Here is a 15,000-nt window from a genome sequence, read left to right as displayed (position 1 = left end):
ACAACAGAACATCACTCACATCACACAGGGGTGTTTCTTACCTTCGGCAGGTTCAGAAACAGGTGTTTAGACGAGCGGATCACCGGCGTCTCCGTACACACCTTACACTGTGGATTCTACAGAGGACACACACATATCTGTTCAGTAAGAAATGAATACTTCTATTCAAGGAGGCATTAACCTAATCAAAAGTGACATCAAAGACATTTATAATATTACAAAAGATTTCTATTTCAAATAAATGCTTAACTTTTGAACTTTCTATTTATCTGTGAATCCTGAAAAATAAAATGTATCACGGTTTCCATAAAAATACTGCATCTTTTCTACAACTGGATTTACATCATGTTGACAACTTCATGTGTGGTGCACTTGGAATACAATTTTCTTTAAATAGAGAGAAAAGTTACTTTAATCATGTTGTAGTTAAATTTTCAAGTTGACTAGTTTAAAAATAGTAAAAATCAAGAATTTTATTTTATTTTGCCACATCGCTCAGCCCTAATTCTATGCTTCTTCAAATGCATCTGAAGACGTCTGTGTTCGGTGAGCAGCCCCTAGTGGACATGACAGTCTGGAACCATACCCTGAGCTCCACAGCGTTGATCAGACGTCCACATTTGTCACACTGGTCCCCGCGGGCTTCTGGGTAACGGCAGTGAGGACACTCGCCCTCCACGAAGCGATCGGCCAGGAATCGCTGACAGCTTTCACAGCGCAGCTGCTCGACCGTGTCCTCCAGCAGAAAACCCCGCTCATGCAGACGCCAGAAGATGTCCTGAGCGATCCTGAGGAGCACACACAAACATTCACATCGTTTCTGGACACCTTTAGCCCTAAACATATCGAGCCGGAGCTCATTCAAGAGACATTCTCCAGACAAGAGAAGTGAAAGATGTTCCATGAAGATATATACATTTCCTACTGTAAATAAATCAAAACTTAAATATGCATTGCTAAGAACTTCATCTGAACAACTTTAAAGATGATTTTCTCAATATTTAGATGTTTTTGCTCCCTCAGATTCCAGATTTTCAAATAGTTGTATCTCAGACAAATATTGTCCTCCGAACAAACCACACATCAATGGAGAGATCATTTATTCAGCTTCAGATGACGCATACATCTCAATTTTGAAAATTTGACACTTTTTATTTCTTTATTTACCCAGGAAAGAGGACTCACTGAGATTAAAATCTCTTTTACAGGAGTGTCCTGGCCAAGATAGGCAGCTGAGTTTACACAGACAATTTTACATCGAAGTTACAACACACAAACATCATTTCATAGATATAAAAACATGCATGTGATTAGAAACATTTACACACCATTAATTTACTCTGATGATTGTTTAATAAATATTTAAAGTGACCACAAGATACTACATTTTTTAACTTCATCTCAGTCTGGAGAAGATTCCAATCTGAGGCCGCAGCATATTTAAAAGAGGTTTTTCCCAACTTGGTTCTAGCAAAAGGCACACACAGGTTGTGGATCGATTTAGAGCGTAGTGAATAATGACCGGGCAATTTCTGTTTAATGAGACTGCAAAGATAAGAGGGCAAACAACCCAATATAGCTTTGTAAATCAAGAGATACCAATGCTTTTGCCTTCTAATATCATGTCATATTTTGGTGTTTGAAAATAACATACATTTAATTTTTTTCTCATTTAAGACCAGCTTCAAGGCACAAAACCTTTTTTGGATTATATCGAAAGCAGACTATAAAAAGGCTACAGATTGTTGCTTAGAGGAAGCTGAACAATATATAATAGTGTCATCAGCGTAAGGTTTAGGGTCACAAAAAACCCCAAATATATATATATAATTATAATTACATTTATATAATATGTTTCTGCTGTGATAGCAATGACATATTGGAATATTAAATTAAAAAAAAAAGATTTATTTAAATTTTAAAAACTGGAAAACCAGTGGAAAATAACATTTAAAACAAGTAAAAAAATTAATTAAATGCAAAATGTATTTGTAAAATACTTAAAAATAACTGTACACTAAAGTGGTGTTTTTTATTATATGATAAAATAACATAAGATACAAAAAATTGTTATAATAATAATATTAATAAAAAAACCAAACTGCTATGCAAATTTAAAGAGTTAGTTCACCCAAAAATGAAAATTAATCCATAAATTAATTACTCACCCTGAAGTCCTTCTAGCTATATATGACTTTCTTCTTTCAGATAAATTCAGTTGGAGTTATTTTAATAATTGTCTGTTTGATGTCACTCAGTGGGTGTTGCACTGCATCAGTCCAAGAGAAGTTTAATAAAAAGTGCATCAATTAAAAAAAAAGTGTCCCGGGGGATGAACAAGGATGACTTCAGGGTGAGTAATTTATGGGCTAATTTTCATTTTTGGGTGAACTAACTCTTTAAGATGATAAAATAACATAAAAAAGAAACAAAAGAAAATTATCAAAACATTATTAATTTTACAATTTATTTCTAAAGCACTTTAAAAACCACAGACTTTTAAACTGCTGTACAATTTTAAGATGATAAAATAAAAGAAAGTAAATACATAAAGTAGATACATAAAGTAAATTCAATTTAAATTTTATTTATAAAGCGTTATTTATAAACCCAGGTGTAGTAAAATTTTAAGATAAAATAACACAAAAAGGAAAAAAAATAAAAAATAAAAAGTTTCAAAACTAAACCATAAAATACATAAACAAAAAAAAATAGTTTGTCATGTCTTATGTCCAATTTTATAATTATTTATTTTAGCTTTATTTATTTATTTCTTCTTTGTAGATCAAGTTAAACTAAATTAATACGTGAAATTAAATAAAAATGAATAACCTCCAGCCATTTCAGTTAACGTTTAATTTTTGGTTTAAATTTGTTTCAAAACATAAATAAACACTAAAAATGTATCGGTTGAAACTGATGGTAAAGTAAGTCCAGTCCTTACTCGGTCTGTCGTTCAGTGGTGGTGCGACCGAAGAAATCGAAGTCGATCTGGAACCACTGGTAGATTTCGGCGTGGACGGCGTGATATTTGTCACAGATCTCCTGCGGCGTCAGTCCCTCCTCACGAGCCTTGTTCTCCGTCGCCGTCCCGTACTCATCCGTACCGCAGACGTACAGCAGATTCCAGCCACGCAAACGGCCGTATCTGCAAAGAGAGACAAAAGAGCATTTATTATACAAAGACATCGAGAGACGCTTCAAAAGAAATTTACATGGGATCCCTTCATTATTTATTTCATTCAGAATATGTCAGTACTTCTTCTAGACCTAAGATGTTTTATGATCGTGGCTTTAATATCGTGGAGTGTGTGTGTGGATACCTATGTATATACTTTAAAGCTGTAAAGATTTTTTTGTTGATATACATGCATGCATTTTATAAATAATTGAAATGTCTAAACTTTACTATTCAACAGATATTCTATACTTGTTTTACAATATGCATTGAGTTTTTTTTTTATGTTTCATTTAATTACACTTTTCTTTTTTATTATTATTATTTGTTTTAAGATTCTCCTGTATCTGTTATTGTTGTAAAAGTTCAATAAACAAAAATAGATACATTTAGAAAAGTGATTTTATATTTTACGTAGAAAGCACATTAAACGTAAGTTAAGGGTCTCCTTTTAGGTTTCAGATAAATATGTCACAATTTGGTTGAAATAATGTTATACTGTCATTCAGTGCAACACAATATTAATGTAAAAATTCAAGCAACATGCTTTTTTTGACTTGTACATTTTAACATGCATAAAAGAATAAGGGAGCATTTTGAATTTTATTGTGTAAATGAATAAACTGACAACTGGCAAAATCTAGGATAGTGGCAAATTAAAAAAATAATAATTGAGAAATTCTTCAAATTACACAAAATATGATATATACATATACATACATACATATACATACATACATACATATATATATATATATATATATATATATATATATATATATATACATAATTTTGATCATGAAAAATCTTATTAGACTATATCTATGTATAAAATGTATAAAGACATATAATCTAAAAATTACACGTATTAACCACTTTGGGATCAATGTAATTTAATAATTTAATATCATGATTGCTCGAAAACAACTCAAATTTAGAAAACCTACATATTTATTTCCAACAAGTAAACATTAAAACTAAATAAATATCACTCTGAAATGTTTTTAAACTAAATAAATTAATTTCACCCAGATAAACCTTCACTTTCAGATTAAAAAAAAAATATATATATATATTTTTTATATATATATATATATAATTTTTTAATTAACATTAATCAACAGAAATTTAGTCCCAAAAGTGTGTGAGATATGGGGAAAAGTCCAAATATATTTGACAAAAGTTTTTTAACACTAATTTAACTTTTAAGATTATTCTATAGAAAGTATTTTTGACACTTAATAGGTTAAAAATTACCTATTTTTAATAAAACATATTTCCATACTAAGAAATAATTGTAAAACATCAGAAAAAATAATTAATGAAAGCATTTGCTAAGTTTTGTACTAAAACTACTGATTTTTTTTTTCTTTTAGAAATGTTTACACATCTTTTACGGGGCATAACGGACCAGAAGGAATTATGAGGGTTAAATAAGTGACTGATGAATCCGAGAGCGGCGTTACCTGGCGAACACGTCAGCGCTGAGCACACATCCGATGATGTTTCCCAGGTGCGGCACATTGTTGACATACGGCAGAGTGCTGGTGAGCAGCACGTTTCTCTTTCCTTCCTGAGGGAGACTGAGAAAAACACACATTAAAGTCACTGAGGGAACACCGGCTGAGAGGGCTTGAATCTGCAGTGATGAGGTTATAGTCTTACATCGGGTGTTTCCTCTCTGTGACCGCAGGAGAAGCTTTGAGTCCTTCAGACCAGACCTGAGCAGCTTCTTCAATCTCCTCCTCTGTCATCACATGCTCACCGTCTCCAGCCTGACAAACCACACGTCACACAGTTAAACAGCGTACATGACCTAAAGAACATCTCAAACATCTTACAAACATCTCACAAACGTCTCGCAATCATATAAAGAACATCAAGAGAACATCTCACGAACGTCTCACAAACATCACAGAGACATATAAAAGAACATCTCACAAACGTCTAACAGACATACCCTGATAGCACACATACATCTAGGAGACGTCTATTTGACATATGCATTTACATCTGCAAGATGTATTTTTTAGGCTGTTTGCTCATCTGCAATACGTCTATTGGACGTCTCCTTTTAGATGTCAAATAGATTTCCATTAGATGTCTTTAAGATGTTTATGATTTGGAATGTATGTAAAACTGACATCTGAAAGAAATCTGTCAGATGTTTGTAGACAGCAGATGCTTTCCAGATCAAGAGATCTTTAACAGACATCTTGCAGACGTACGTGTGCTATCTGGCTAACATCCCACAAACATCTAAAGAACATCAAGAGAACATCTCACGAACATCTCACAGACATCTCACAAACATGTTACAGACATCTTACAGACATCTCACAGACATCTCACGGACATCTCACAGACATCTCCCAGACATCTCACAGACATCTCACAGACGTCTCACGGACATCTCACAGACATCTCACAGACATCTCACAGACGTCTCACGGACGTCTCACGGACGTCTCACGGACGTCTCACGGACATCTCACGGACATCTCACAGACGTCTCACAGACGTCTCACGGACGTCTCACAGAAATCTCACGGACGTCTCACGGACATCTCACGGACATCTCACGGACATCTCACGGACATCTCACGGACATCTCACAGACATCTCACAGACATCTCACAGACATCTCACAGACATCTTACAAACGTCTCACAGACATCTGATAAACGTCTCACAGACATCTGACAAACGTCTCACAGACAACTTACAAACGTCTTACAAAAATAAAAAATAAAAATCTTGCGAACATCTCAAACGCCCCACAAACATTTCACAAATGTCTCAAACACCTAAAGAACAGTAGTTTATAATCAATGCTGGGATTCCTGTGCACCTCGTTGGCGGGACTGTCCCAGCGCTGTGTTTGTGTGGCCGGTAGTTTCTGGAGGAAAGTCTTCAAGGCTTCAACACCTTTTCCCTGCAGGACTCTGCGAGCGGCCGTCTGACACGCCTTGAGACCACCGACACGCTCGAACCAGCCACGCACAGACCGCAGCTCAACCACATCAGATACGAGTCCTGCAGTCTGAGCAGATCAACAGAGGATTGAGCTCTTACCAACATCAAAACCAGAGTCAGACAGGAGAGGATACAGCGCCGCCCACAGGACGATATCTGCAACTGACACTGCCTCCTGAAACACATCAGGTGGATGCTTTAGGTAACAGGAATGTTTTCTTTATGTCTTGTTAGTAGTAGTAGTGGTCGACCGTTTTTTTGACCGCTGATTCTGATATCTTGGCTATAAATCCAATATAATTATATTTATTTTAATTCATATTTATGAAAATTTGAAAGAATTTGGAAAATGGAATAAAAAATAATTGGGTAAAATAAACATACTAGAGTTATAATTTAGAAGACATGGCATTTTTCACGAAGTAATATTTAATAAAAATTTTATCGAAAAGGAAGTAAACACTGGGCCAACAGGGCACTCAGTATTAGTGGTCAAGGCTGATATATCGGCCGATATTTGGCATTTTTCAAATATTCGAAACGGCCGATATGTTTTTCTGCTTGGCCGATGAGTTCTAGGTGGGACCTTAATTTTGACGGCTATATATTTTTTTAGGTTTTTTTTTTTTTTGATTATTTCAACAGCCCTACTAATTAGTGGTCCCCCGAAATATATTGCCCGATATTTGGCACTTTTTAAAATATCGGCTGATAAGTTTTTCTGTTTGGCAGATGTTTATTTTGACGGGACTGAGATTTTCAAAGATTTGTTTATATTATATAAATATGTATTTGCCTAATGCTGACATCAAACGAGAAAATATTACAATGTTTGCCTTTCTATTCCTAATAATATTAAAGCACTCGTTATAATACTTTTTTGTCTGCATTTTAATTCCTTGGTTTTACAGTTCAAATTGTGTTCAAAATGTGTGCTCAGGCACTACTGCTCTCAATGGCATCAAAATAAAAGTCCCGCCTCAAATACATCAGCCAAACAGAAAAACGTATTGGTTGATGCCAGTGTCAAAAAAATGACGGACAGCTCACAGTTTACTCAGGGCGTGTCTAAGGTAAGACGGCCCTGTCAATCAACTATCGTGGGAGGGGCCTGTGCAGAACTACGTCAATCTGACAAGAATCTCAGAACAGCCTGATTTGAGAAAGGGGACAATAATCTGCCTGTATGCATTATTGTACTGTAATCCCTTTTACGTTCTCATGAGTTTATTGCATGTTTTCCGAATCCTGTCTCAGTCTTAGATGTGTGTCTTTATGATGAACTGGACTCACTGTTGTAAGGAACGGTGTGTTTTTCTTGCTCAGACTCTGTTCCAGCCAGTTCAATGGCTCCTTCAACACAGCGGCCGCTTCGACATGTTTCCCCTGCAGCGCCACCATGTGGAGAGACTGCAGCACTGCTGGCTAAACACACACACACACACACACACACACACACACACACAGACACACACACTATAAATCAATGACTTTCTACAGAAACACTCAAACAAATACTTACATATAAGATTGTTGTATTTGAATGGCATATAAAACTCCCATTCATTTGGATTACACAGTTTTAACAAATAAACAATGTGATTTTCAATCAAAATCAACGAAACAGGTCAGATTTCTGCAATAGTACTAATAAAATTAATGCGTTTAATATGAATGTTTAAATTCATACATTTATTGATTTGAATATTGCTTGATCCACAGCTAGTCATATTTTAATCATCTTTATTTTTTTTTATTAATTAATGAAACATTTCACATTGAAATGATTTATGCTGTTTGGGTCAATCTGAATGAAAGCATTTTAAAGGTATTATTTAAAACGCAAATAGTTCATAATAAATGAATGCATGCATGATTTTCTGATGGACAAACATGCATCACGTTGAGTTTATTAGTTAGTTTATGTTTAAACCATTAAATCAAAATGCATGGAAATTTTAAAGTGCATAAATCTTTTGCATAAGCATAAATCAGTCGTGTGTGAACATGCAGAGTGCATATATATGCACAATAGAAACTAATCCTGAACGTGTTTGTCAAAGTCAATTTGAGCCTAAACTATTTTATGTGATGCACTTATTGTAAAAATTAATTTTGCATGCAACACAGTGTGCTGTAAAGGTAATATGTTGCAGTAACCTAATTATAATAATAATCTGTGTTGTCATATGCATTATTAATCTTTGCCACAGTCACCTGTAAATTGGTTGCTTCCCATTCCAGCCACTGATTAGTTGCGTCAGTCGGGTTTTGACTACTGATGTCGAACAGGTATCTGTAGAAATAACATACATGCATTTACATTTTATCTTGAGCCATAGTTTCATTTGCTTGTAATTATAGCAGTGTATTTCCTAGGGACTAGCGATATTATTTTTTTGTACGTCTACATTTTTGAGTTTTTAAAATATATATATATATATATTAGTGCTGTCAAATGATGAATTGCATGCAAAACAAAAGTTTTTGGTAGCACAATTTATGTGTGCTTTGTATATTTATTAAATATATTATTATTTATAAACTTTTAATTTATACATATTGTTCTAAAAAGTTGAAAAAAAAAATGTTAAACAAAAATAAAAGTATATTACAGACATTTACTACCCCCCCCCCCCCCCCCCCCCCCCAAAAAAAACATCTTCATCAAAGTGTAAAGATTGTAATGTAAGTGCAGTTGGGCTCTCACTGGCAGATGCTGTTGGGCTTGAAGAGATGCTGGCCGTCGGGTAACAACAGGACAGGTAACACAGGGTGAGTGAAGTGAGGGACCACTCTCTCTGTTCGGCGAATACAAAAAGAAAAACACGTTAAAGAACAAAACACACTGAGCAATACACCCATACAACACTACCAGAATCTACCACAGTAACAACATGGTTCTTTAATACATACTGTAGTATTAACAATAATACAAATATGTGTCTCTGGAGCACAGAAGCAAACTTAATCTCTGGGGTATATTTGTAGCAATACACAACAATACATTTTGTGAGTCAAAATTATAAATTTTTATTTTATGCCAAAAATCATGAGGATATTAAGTAAAGATTATGTTCCATGAAGATATTTTGTAAGTTTCCTACCATAAATATATCAAAACTTAATTTTTGATTAGTAATATGCATTGCAAAGAACTTCATTTGGACATCTTTAAAGATGATTTTCTCGATATTTAGATTTTTTTGCTCCCTCAGATTCCAGATTTTTCTCAGACAAATATTGTCCTCCGATCAAACCACACATCAATGGAAAGATGATTTATTCAGCTTTTAGATGATGCATAAATCTCAATTTCGAAAAAAAAAAAAAAAAAAAACCTAGTGATTTGTTTTGTGCTCTAGGGGGTCACATTTATGGTGTATATAGTACTATAATGTTAAATTCTATGGGACTTCTTTGTTTACTATATTCAGAGACAGCTGCGTTTCCATCAAAAGCATGCTATTATCGGTCAGACCGGACATCTGGCTGTCAACAGCAGAACATCAACAGAAAGTCTGATATGTCTCTCACCCTCGTGGCTGACCACTTCTGTGTCACATTTCACTCCAGTGAGTTCCAGCGCCGCCAGCACTTTAATACAGTGCGGGTTTCCGTCGGAGATATACACTTTCATTTGGCCCTCTGTCACTTTAGGACTCTCCTGAATGATTCTACTTTGACAAGTCAGACAGACACAGCTGGAAACGAGTTCATTGAACTGAATCGGTGTGTGAATCGAGTATTTACGCTGATTCAACCCCGCGTCAAACCACATGGCCGCATCACAGGAAATTGTAGTTTTTAATTGTCGATCGTTCTTCATAACCGCATTGAACTCGTGCTGGCGGAAGACTACAATACCCATAAGTGTAGGCGTGAAACTTCCGTCAAAGTGGCGTTAATCTCATTGGTCAAAGAGCTGAACACCGGGATATAATTGGTCAATGGCCTCATCAAATCAGTGCGCACGATTATTAACTGTTTTATTTTAAAGCAACATCACTCATAATTCTAAAAAATTCACCTCTCAGTGGGACTGGAATTTGAATTTATATCGATATTTATATTTTAATTATTTATATTTAATTTTGGTCCAAACGTCGGAGATGACTAGTAAAATGCTTATCTTTTACATTATTTTCTAGCAATTTTTTTCTTTACACTTTTATTATCAGTTCAATTAACTGAAAGAATTCCAAGAAAATTATAAGTCTTTGGTCTTTTGTACACAAATAGTCTCTAAATGAGGGCCTGGGGGTGATTTTGTAGTTTTTGTTCAGTATTTCAATTAGAATAAATTGTAATGTTTATATGTTTTGTAAAGATTTATACGTTTTTTCGTTTTAGTTGCAACATTTCAAGGTTTTTACACCATTAATGTGGCAAAAAACAATGGGCTTTTAATTATTCATATGCATATTTATATTCGTGTTTATGTTTATATTTAGAATAGCCATAAAATCTGAGATGAGTACTAAAATGCAATATTTCGCATAAATTCATCATTTAATACACAATTGTTCATTACAATATGTTTTATTATCAGCATAAAAAAATTAAAATGTAAAAAAAAATAAAAATAAACAAACAAAAAAACAACAATAAATGTATTTTGTCCTTTGGTTTCTCATGAAATGTATTTATTTTATTTTATTTATTTTAATTGTATTTTTTTATTCAATTTTTTTCACTATATGATATGTATGTATGTACTAACATTTATTCATACACCTAATATTGCCTTATTATTTTTCTATTTTTATCCACAAAGCATGGACACGTATATTAAACATAAATTATTTAAACATTACTTATTTATAATTTTCTTTTTTATCAGAAAAAACAAAAGAGGACAGTTTTCAGGCTTAATTAGCAATATTGTCAAAGCATCACAGTGCACCAATAATCCAACTAGGGCAGGAATAAAATAATAACTCTATGAAGCCGCTCTCTGGTTGGCTGTTCTGTGTCACGTGACAGCGCCCAAACAGCCACGCCCCGCTCTCAGAGTTTGAGCTCGAGCGCAGTCCGCTTCACCGACACCTGGAATACAGCGCGCGTGCACATGCAGCTACCGGTAAGCCACGCGCACAGGATCCCAGCTCATAAACAAATACATGCAGGTCATTAACTAATCATAGTACAAAGAAATGTATGCAACCCTAAAAAAAAGGTGTTATATATAAACAAATAGCCTAGATAAAACGTCCATCATGTGCATGCCCTATATAGAAATAAAGCATTGCTTTATTAATTACGTAATCATTTCTACTTAATCATATGTATTTTGCATTGCCTAGTTAGCCGAAACTTAATGTTATTATAAAGTGTAAATATTTTTTAAGTAGAAATCTGTACATGTAGTCTCTAAATGAACTGTTTTGATAGTTTATGGAAATTGTTGATTAATTTACTTACAATAAACTACAATAGGTGCATGTTTTAGTAAACATTTATTCAGTGTGCTTCAGAACAATGTGCCTTTTTCACATTTTGATGTCATCTAGTATTTTTAAACTCTCTCTCGAAATCTTCATGCACACTTGACTGATATGGGTTTTCTGTGGTTGAATATTTCTTGAATTGTTGCATTTGGTGACATGATGATGATGATGATGATGATGATATCGTGGGACTCTCGCTGCGCTCTCACTTCCAGTCAGAGAGGAACCATTGAGCCGTGAGAGACATGAAACACAAGTGTGAGCCCAGAATGATCATCACTGATCACTGCTTGGATTTCTAAACATCTATAATGACACAAATGAGTCACAAGGCATCATAAAATAAGATTTTAGAGCTTTGACTTTTAATGGCAAGCTTCAGTATTCCCAGTTGAGATGTTCTTGTGAGAAGCAGGAAATGGAGAGGAAAGGAAGACTTGTAATCGCTAGGAGAAATAATTCAGATGTTTCTCACTTATATGAGTTTTTGAAGGCCGGCTGGACCAGGAGCAGCTGTGTTCATTTATATATCTAAGAAGTGCAATGTTTAATCTGGAATTGCGTAACGATCCCTTGCATGATTGGAGGACAAAGCAAATGCACTTTGCTGAAAAGTCACTCCATCATAAATCTGGTGCATAAACGCTTTCTTTCTGAAAATCCCATGAATGAAGCAGATTATTATTTTTTGCAGCGTTTCCTCGGCTGTTAGTTTCAGTTTGACTGTGGCTTTATCCTCCTTTTAGAACGCCTGCTGTTTTTCTGCATTTGTCCATCCGGTTCGTTTCATGACATGAAACTGAGATAACAAACAATGCTTGTTATCTCTTATATTATTTAGGCATATTCTGCGCTATTATAACATGACCTTTCAGTCATGGCCTGTGATTTTAGGTTTATTTCACTGACTGAGCTTTCTGCATTGTGTTTTGTTCAAGCTAAATCATATATGAATTTCTGCCTCAGTTCCCATATAAACAGGAAGAGGAAATATGCCATAAAACATTTCAAACTACTAAACTTGAAACTTCAGGTTAGTTGCTGCCCTACTTTTATAAAGTGCTGCCAAAGTTCATTGCACTTTCTTTACCAGCAAGTTAAAACTCTAAATACTCATGCAATCATGACAGAAATGATCAAATGGATTTAAAAAAAGATGTTCTAATGGCTAAATCATATAGATTTGTAATAGATTTAATGTTAGATTTGTGTTTCTCAAAAGCAACATAAGCAGTTGAGTATTTTAGGAGCACGGTAAAAAAAGAAGGCAAGGATGCAATGAAAAGGTATCAAATAATTGATGTTTAACAAGCCCAAAATATACGTCAGTGCTTCACTACAACCATCTACAAAATATTAAAATATAAACACAACATAAACATTGTCATAATTATATAATATAAATTATATATATAAATTATAAGCGATCTTTTGGCATAAATGCATGCTATTTATTGATCGTTGGCTATATTGCAATTCCTTTAAGTCTTAAAATTATAATTTAAAATTCATTTAATTTTTGCATGCTTCTGAATGTATTTTACAGTCCAAATACATAACATTTTTAGTGGAAACTCACACTGTCAAGCCCTAAAAGGTCAGTTTTGATTGTCAAACCCACAGATATCAATGATTTTATGATCTATTTGTGCATTTATGTGCATATATCTTTAAGTGCAGTGTGTTGTTGGTGGTGGATGTGTCTCTTTTTAGCTGTGAGTCGATCAGAACAGAAATGTGACTGTATGAGCGCTAATGTTCAAAAGATCAGAATGGAAAAACCTCACAGCCATGGGGCTGTTCTTGAATGAAACATACACACACACACACACACACACACACTAAATGAGGACACCTCATATACTATTGTTATTTGATATAAAACTCATTATAAGGACTACAGACTAAACCAAACCCTAAAGTAACACTTTAATCAAAGCCATTATATATGCATTATAAAAATTATTTTAATGCATTAATTAAATATGCCTTTTAATGCACCTTATAATGCATTAATAATTGCAATCAAAGTTATAATGCATAATAATACACTGTTACACCTTTAGAAAGTATAATGCATTAAAAGACATAACAAACCTTCAGATATTATAATGCATTTTAACTTTGGTTATAATTATTCAAAGATAACATACTTTATAAATCTTTTATAATGCATTATACATAAAGATGTGAAGTGTTTTTATTCAATTAAAATACATTATTTCATAAATTTTTCAACAAAATGATTAATATTCAATGCAATATTTGATTTGAGAACATTTTTTCTGATTGAGCTGAACAGAGAGGGACACTAATAATATTATAGTTTTTTATTCATATTTTGAATAGCTTTGTTATTTTCAGTTTTCATTTCCACATTAAATTTCTTGTCATTTTTATTAGCCTTTTTTGTTTTTAGGGTAAATCGTTTTTATTTCAGTTTCAGCCAGTAATTTGTAAAACATTCATGTTTATTTAAAGCATAATTAATTTACATAATTTTTTACTTTAATTTTCATAATTTATTATTTAATGTTTTTCATCTAATATTTATATTTTATTTCAACTATTTTTATAGTTTTTTTTTTATGCTAACAACACGGGGACAGACCTTTATAACCCAGGTTTTAAAGCAGTGCTAACTATTAATGCATAATATATATTCAATATCATATGTGCAAAACTCAAGGTTAACCGTGGCTTTAACAAATGCTTTTTGTGATGCAAATACTTTTTTTTTCATTAGCTGTATTTGCACAGTTGACACGTGACACATTTGCATGATATCAAGCCTCGTTCTCTATAAACGATGCTGTCAGAGTGTTACTGATGTCAGAGTAATTACAGAAGCTAGATGAACTACATTTACACTAATGCTTCTGAAAGAAGTCTCTTCTGCTCACCGAAGGTTGCATTTATTTGATCAAAAAGACATAAGAAATAGTAAAATATTATTACAAACTAAAACATCTGTTTTCTGTGTGAATCTTTATTAAAGTGTAATTTATTTCTGTGATGCTCCGCTGTATTTTCAGCATCATTCCTCCAGTCTTCAGTGTCACATGATCTTCAGAAATCTGAATAATATGATGATTTACTGCTCGAGAAACATTTCTGATTATTCTCAATGTTGAAAACGGTTGTGCTGCACAATATTTTTGTGGAAACTGTGATACATTTTATTTTTTAGGATCCACAGATGAATAGAAAGTTCAAAAGAGCGGCATTTATTTGAAATCTTTACTGTCACTTTTGATTTGATTAATTTATTAAATGCACATACTATAGCAGCTGTTTAATACTTTTTCTTTCTCGACTGTTGACTGAAATTGCATATTGATAGCTAGTTAAGTTTGTGAAATCTTTAGTTTGTGGGTCACGACCAAAGGTTAAGTG

The 15,000-nt window shown here is 33.6% G+C and overlaps 2 protein-coding genes across 4 annotated transcripts in view; one reads left to right on the top strand and one right to left on the bottom strand.

Annotated features, from left to right (window-relative positions):
* Positions 1-9,953, bottom strand: part of LOC132160693 (methionine--tRNA ligase, cytoplasmic-like) — a 34,036-nt gene extending 24,083 nt beyond the window's left edge. Inside the window, 10 exon segments of the mRNA XM_059570341.1 lie at positions 42-116; positions 587-788; positions 2,945-3,148; positions 4,645-4,761; positions 4,844-4,953; positions 6,030-6,329; positions 7,448-7,579; positions 8,372-8,450; positions 8,865-8,955; positions 9,692-9,953. Coding sequence (XP_059426324.1) covers positions 42-116; positions 587-788; positions 2,945-3,148; positions 4,645-4,761; positions 4,844-4,953; positions 6,030-6,329; positions 7,448-7,579; positions 8,372-8,450; positions 8,865-8,955; positions 9,692-9,935 — 1,554 coding nt within the window. The 5' untranslated portion in view covers positions 9,936-9,953.
* A 1,204-nt stretch (positions 9,954-11,157) lies between these two features.
* LOC132160690 (rho GTPase-activating protein 15-like) overlaps positions 11,158-15,000 on the top strand; it is a 57,013-nt gene continuing 53,170 nt past the window's right edge. For all 3 annotated transcript variants that reach the window (XM_059570338.1, XM_059570337.1, XM_059570339.1), the window contains exon 1: positions 11,158-11,237. The gene's annotated coding sequence lies outside the window, so the exon portion shown is untranslated. The remainder of the gene's footprint in view (positions 11,238-15,000) is intronic.

Source organism: Carassius carassius, chromosome 17 (assembly GCF_963082965.1).
Source record: "Carassius carassius chromosome 17, fCarCar2.1, whole genome shotgun sequence".
NCBI lineage: Eukaryota > Metazoa > Chordata > Actinopteri > Cypriniformes > Cyprinidae > Carassius > Carassius carassius.
Note: the sequence above shows the minus strand (reverse complement) of the source record. Positions and strands in the feature narration are given on the sequence as shown.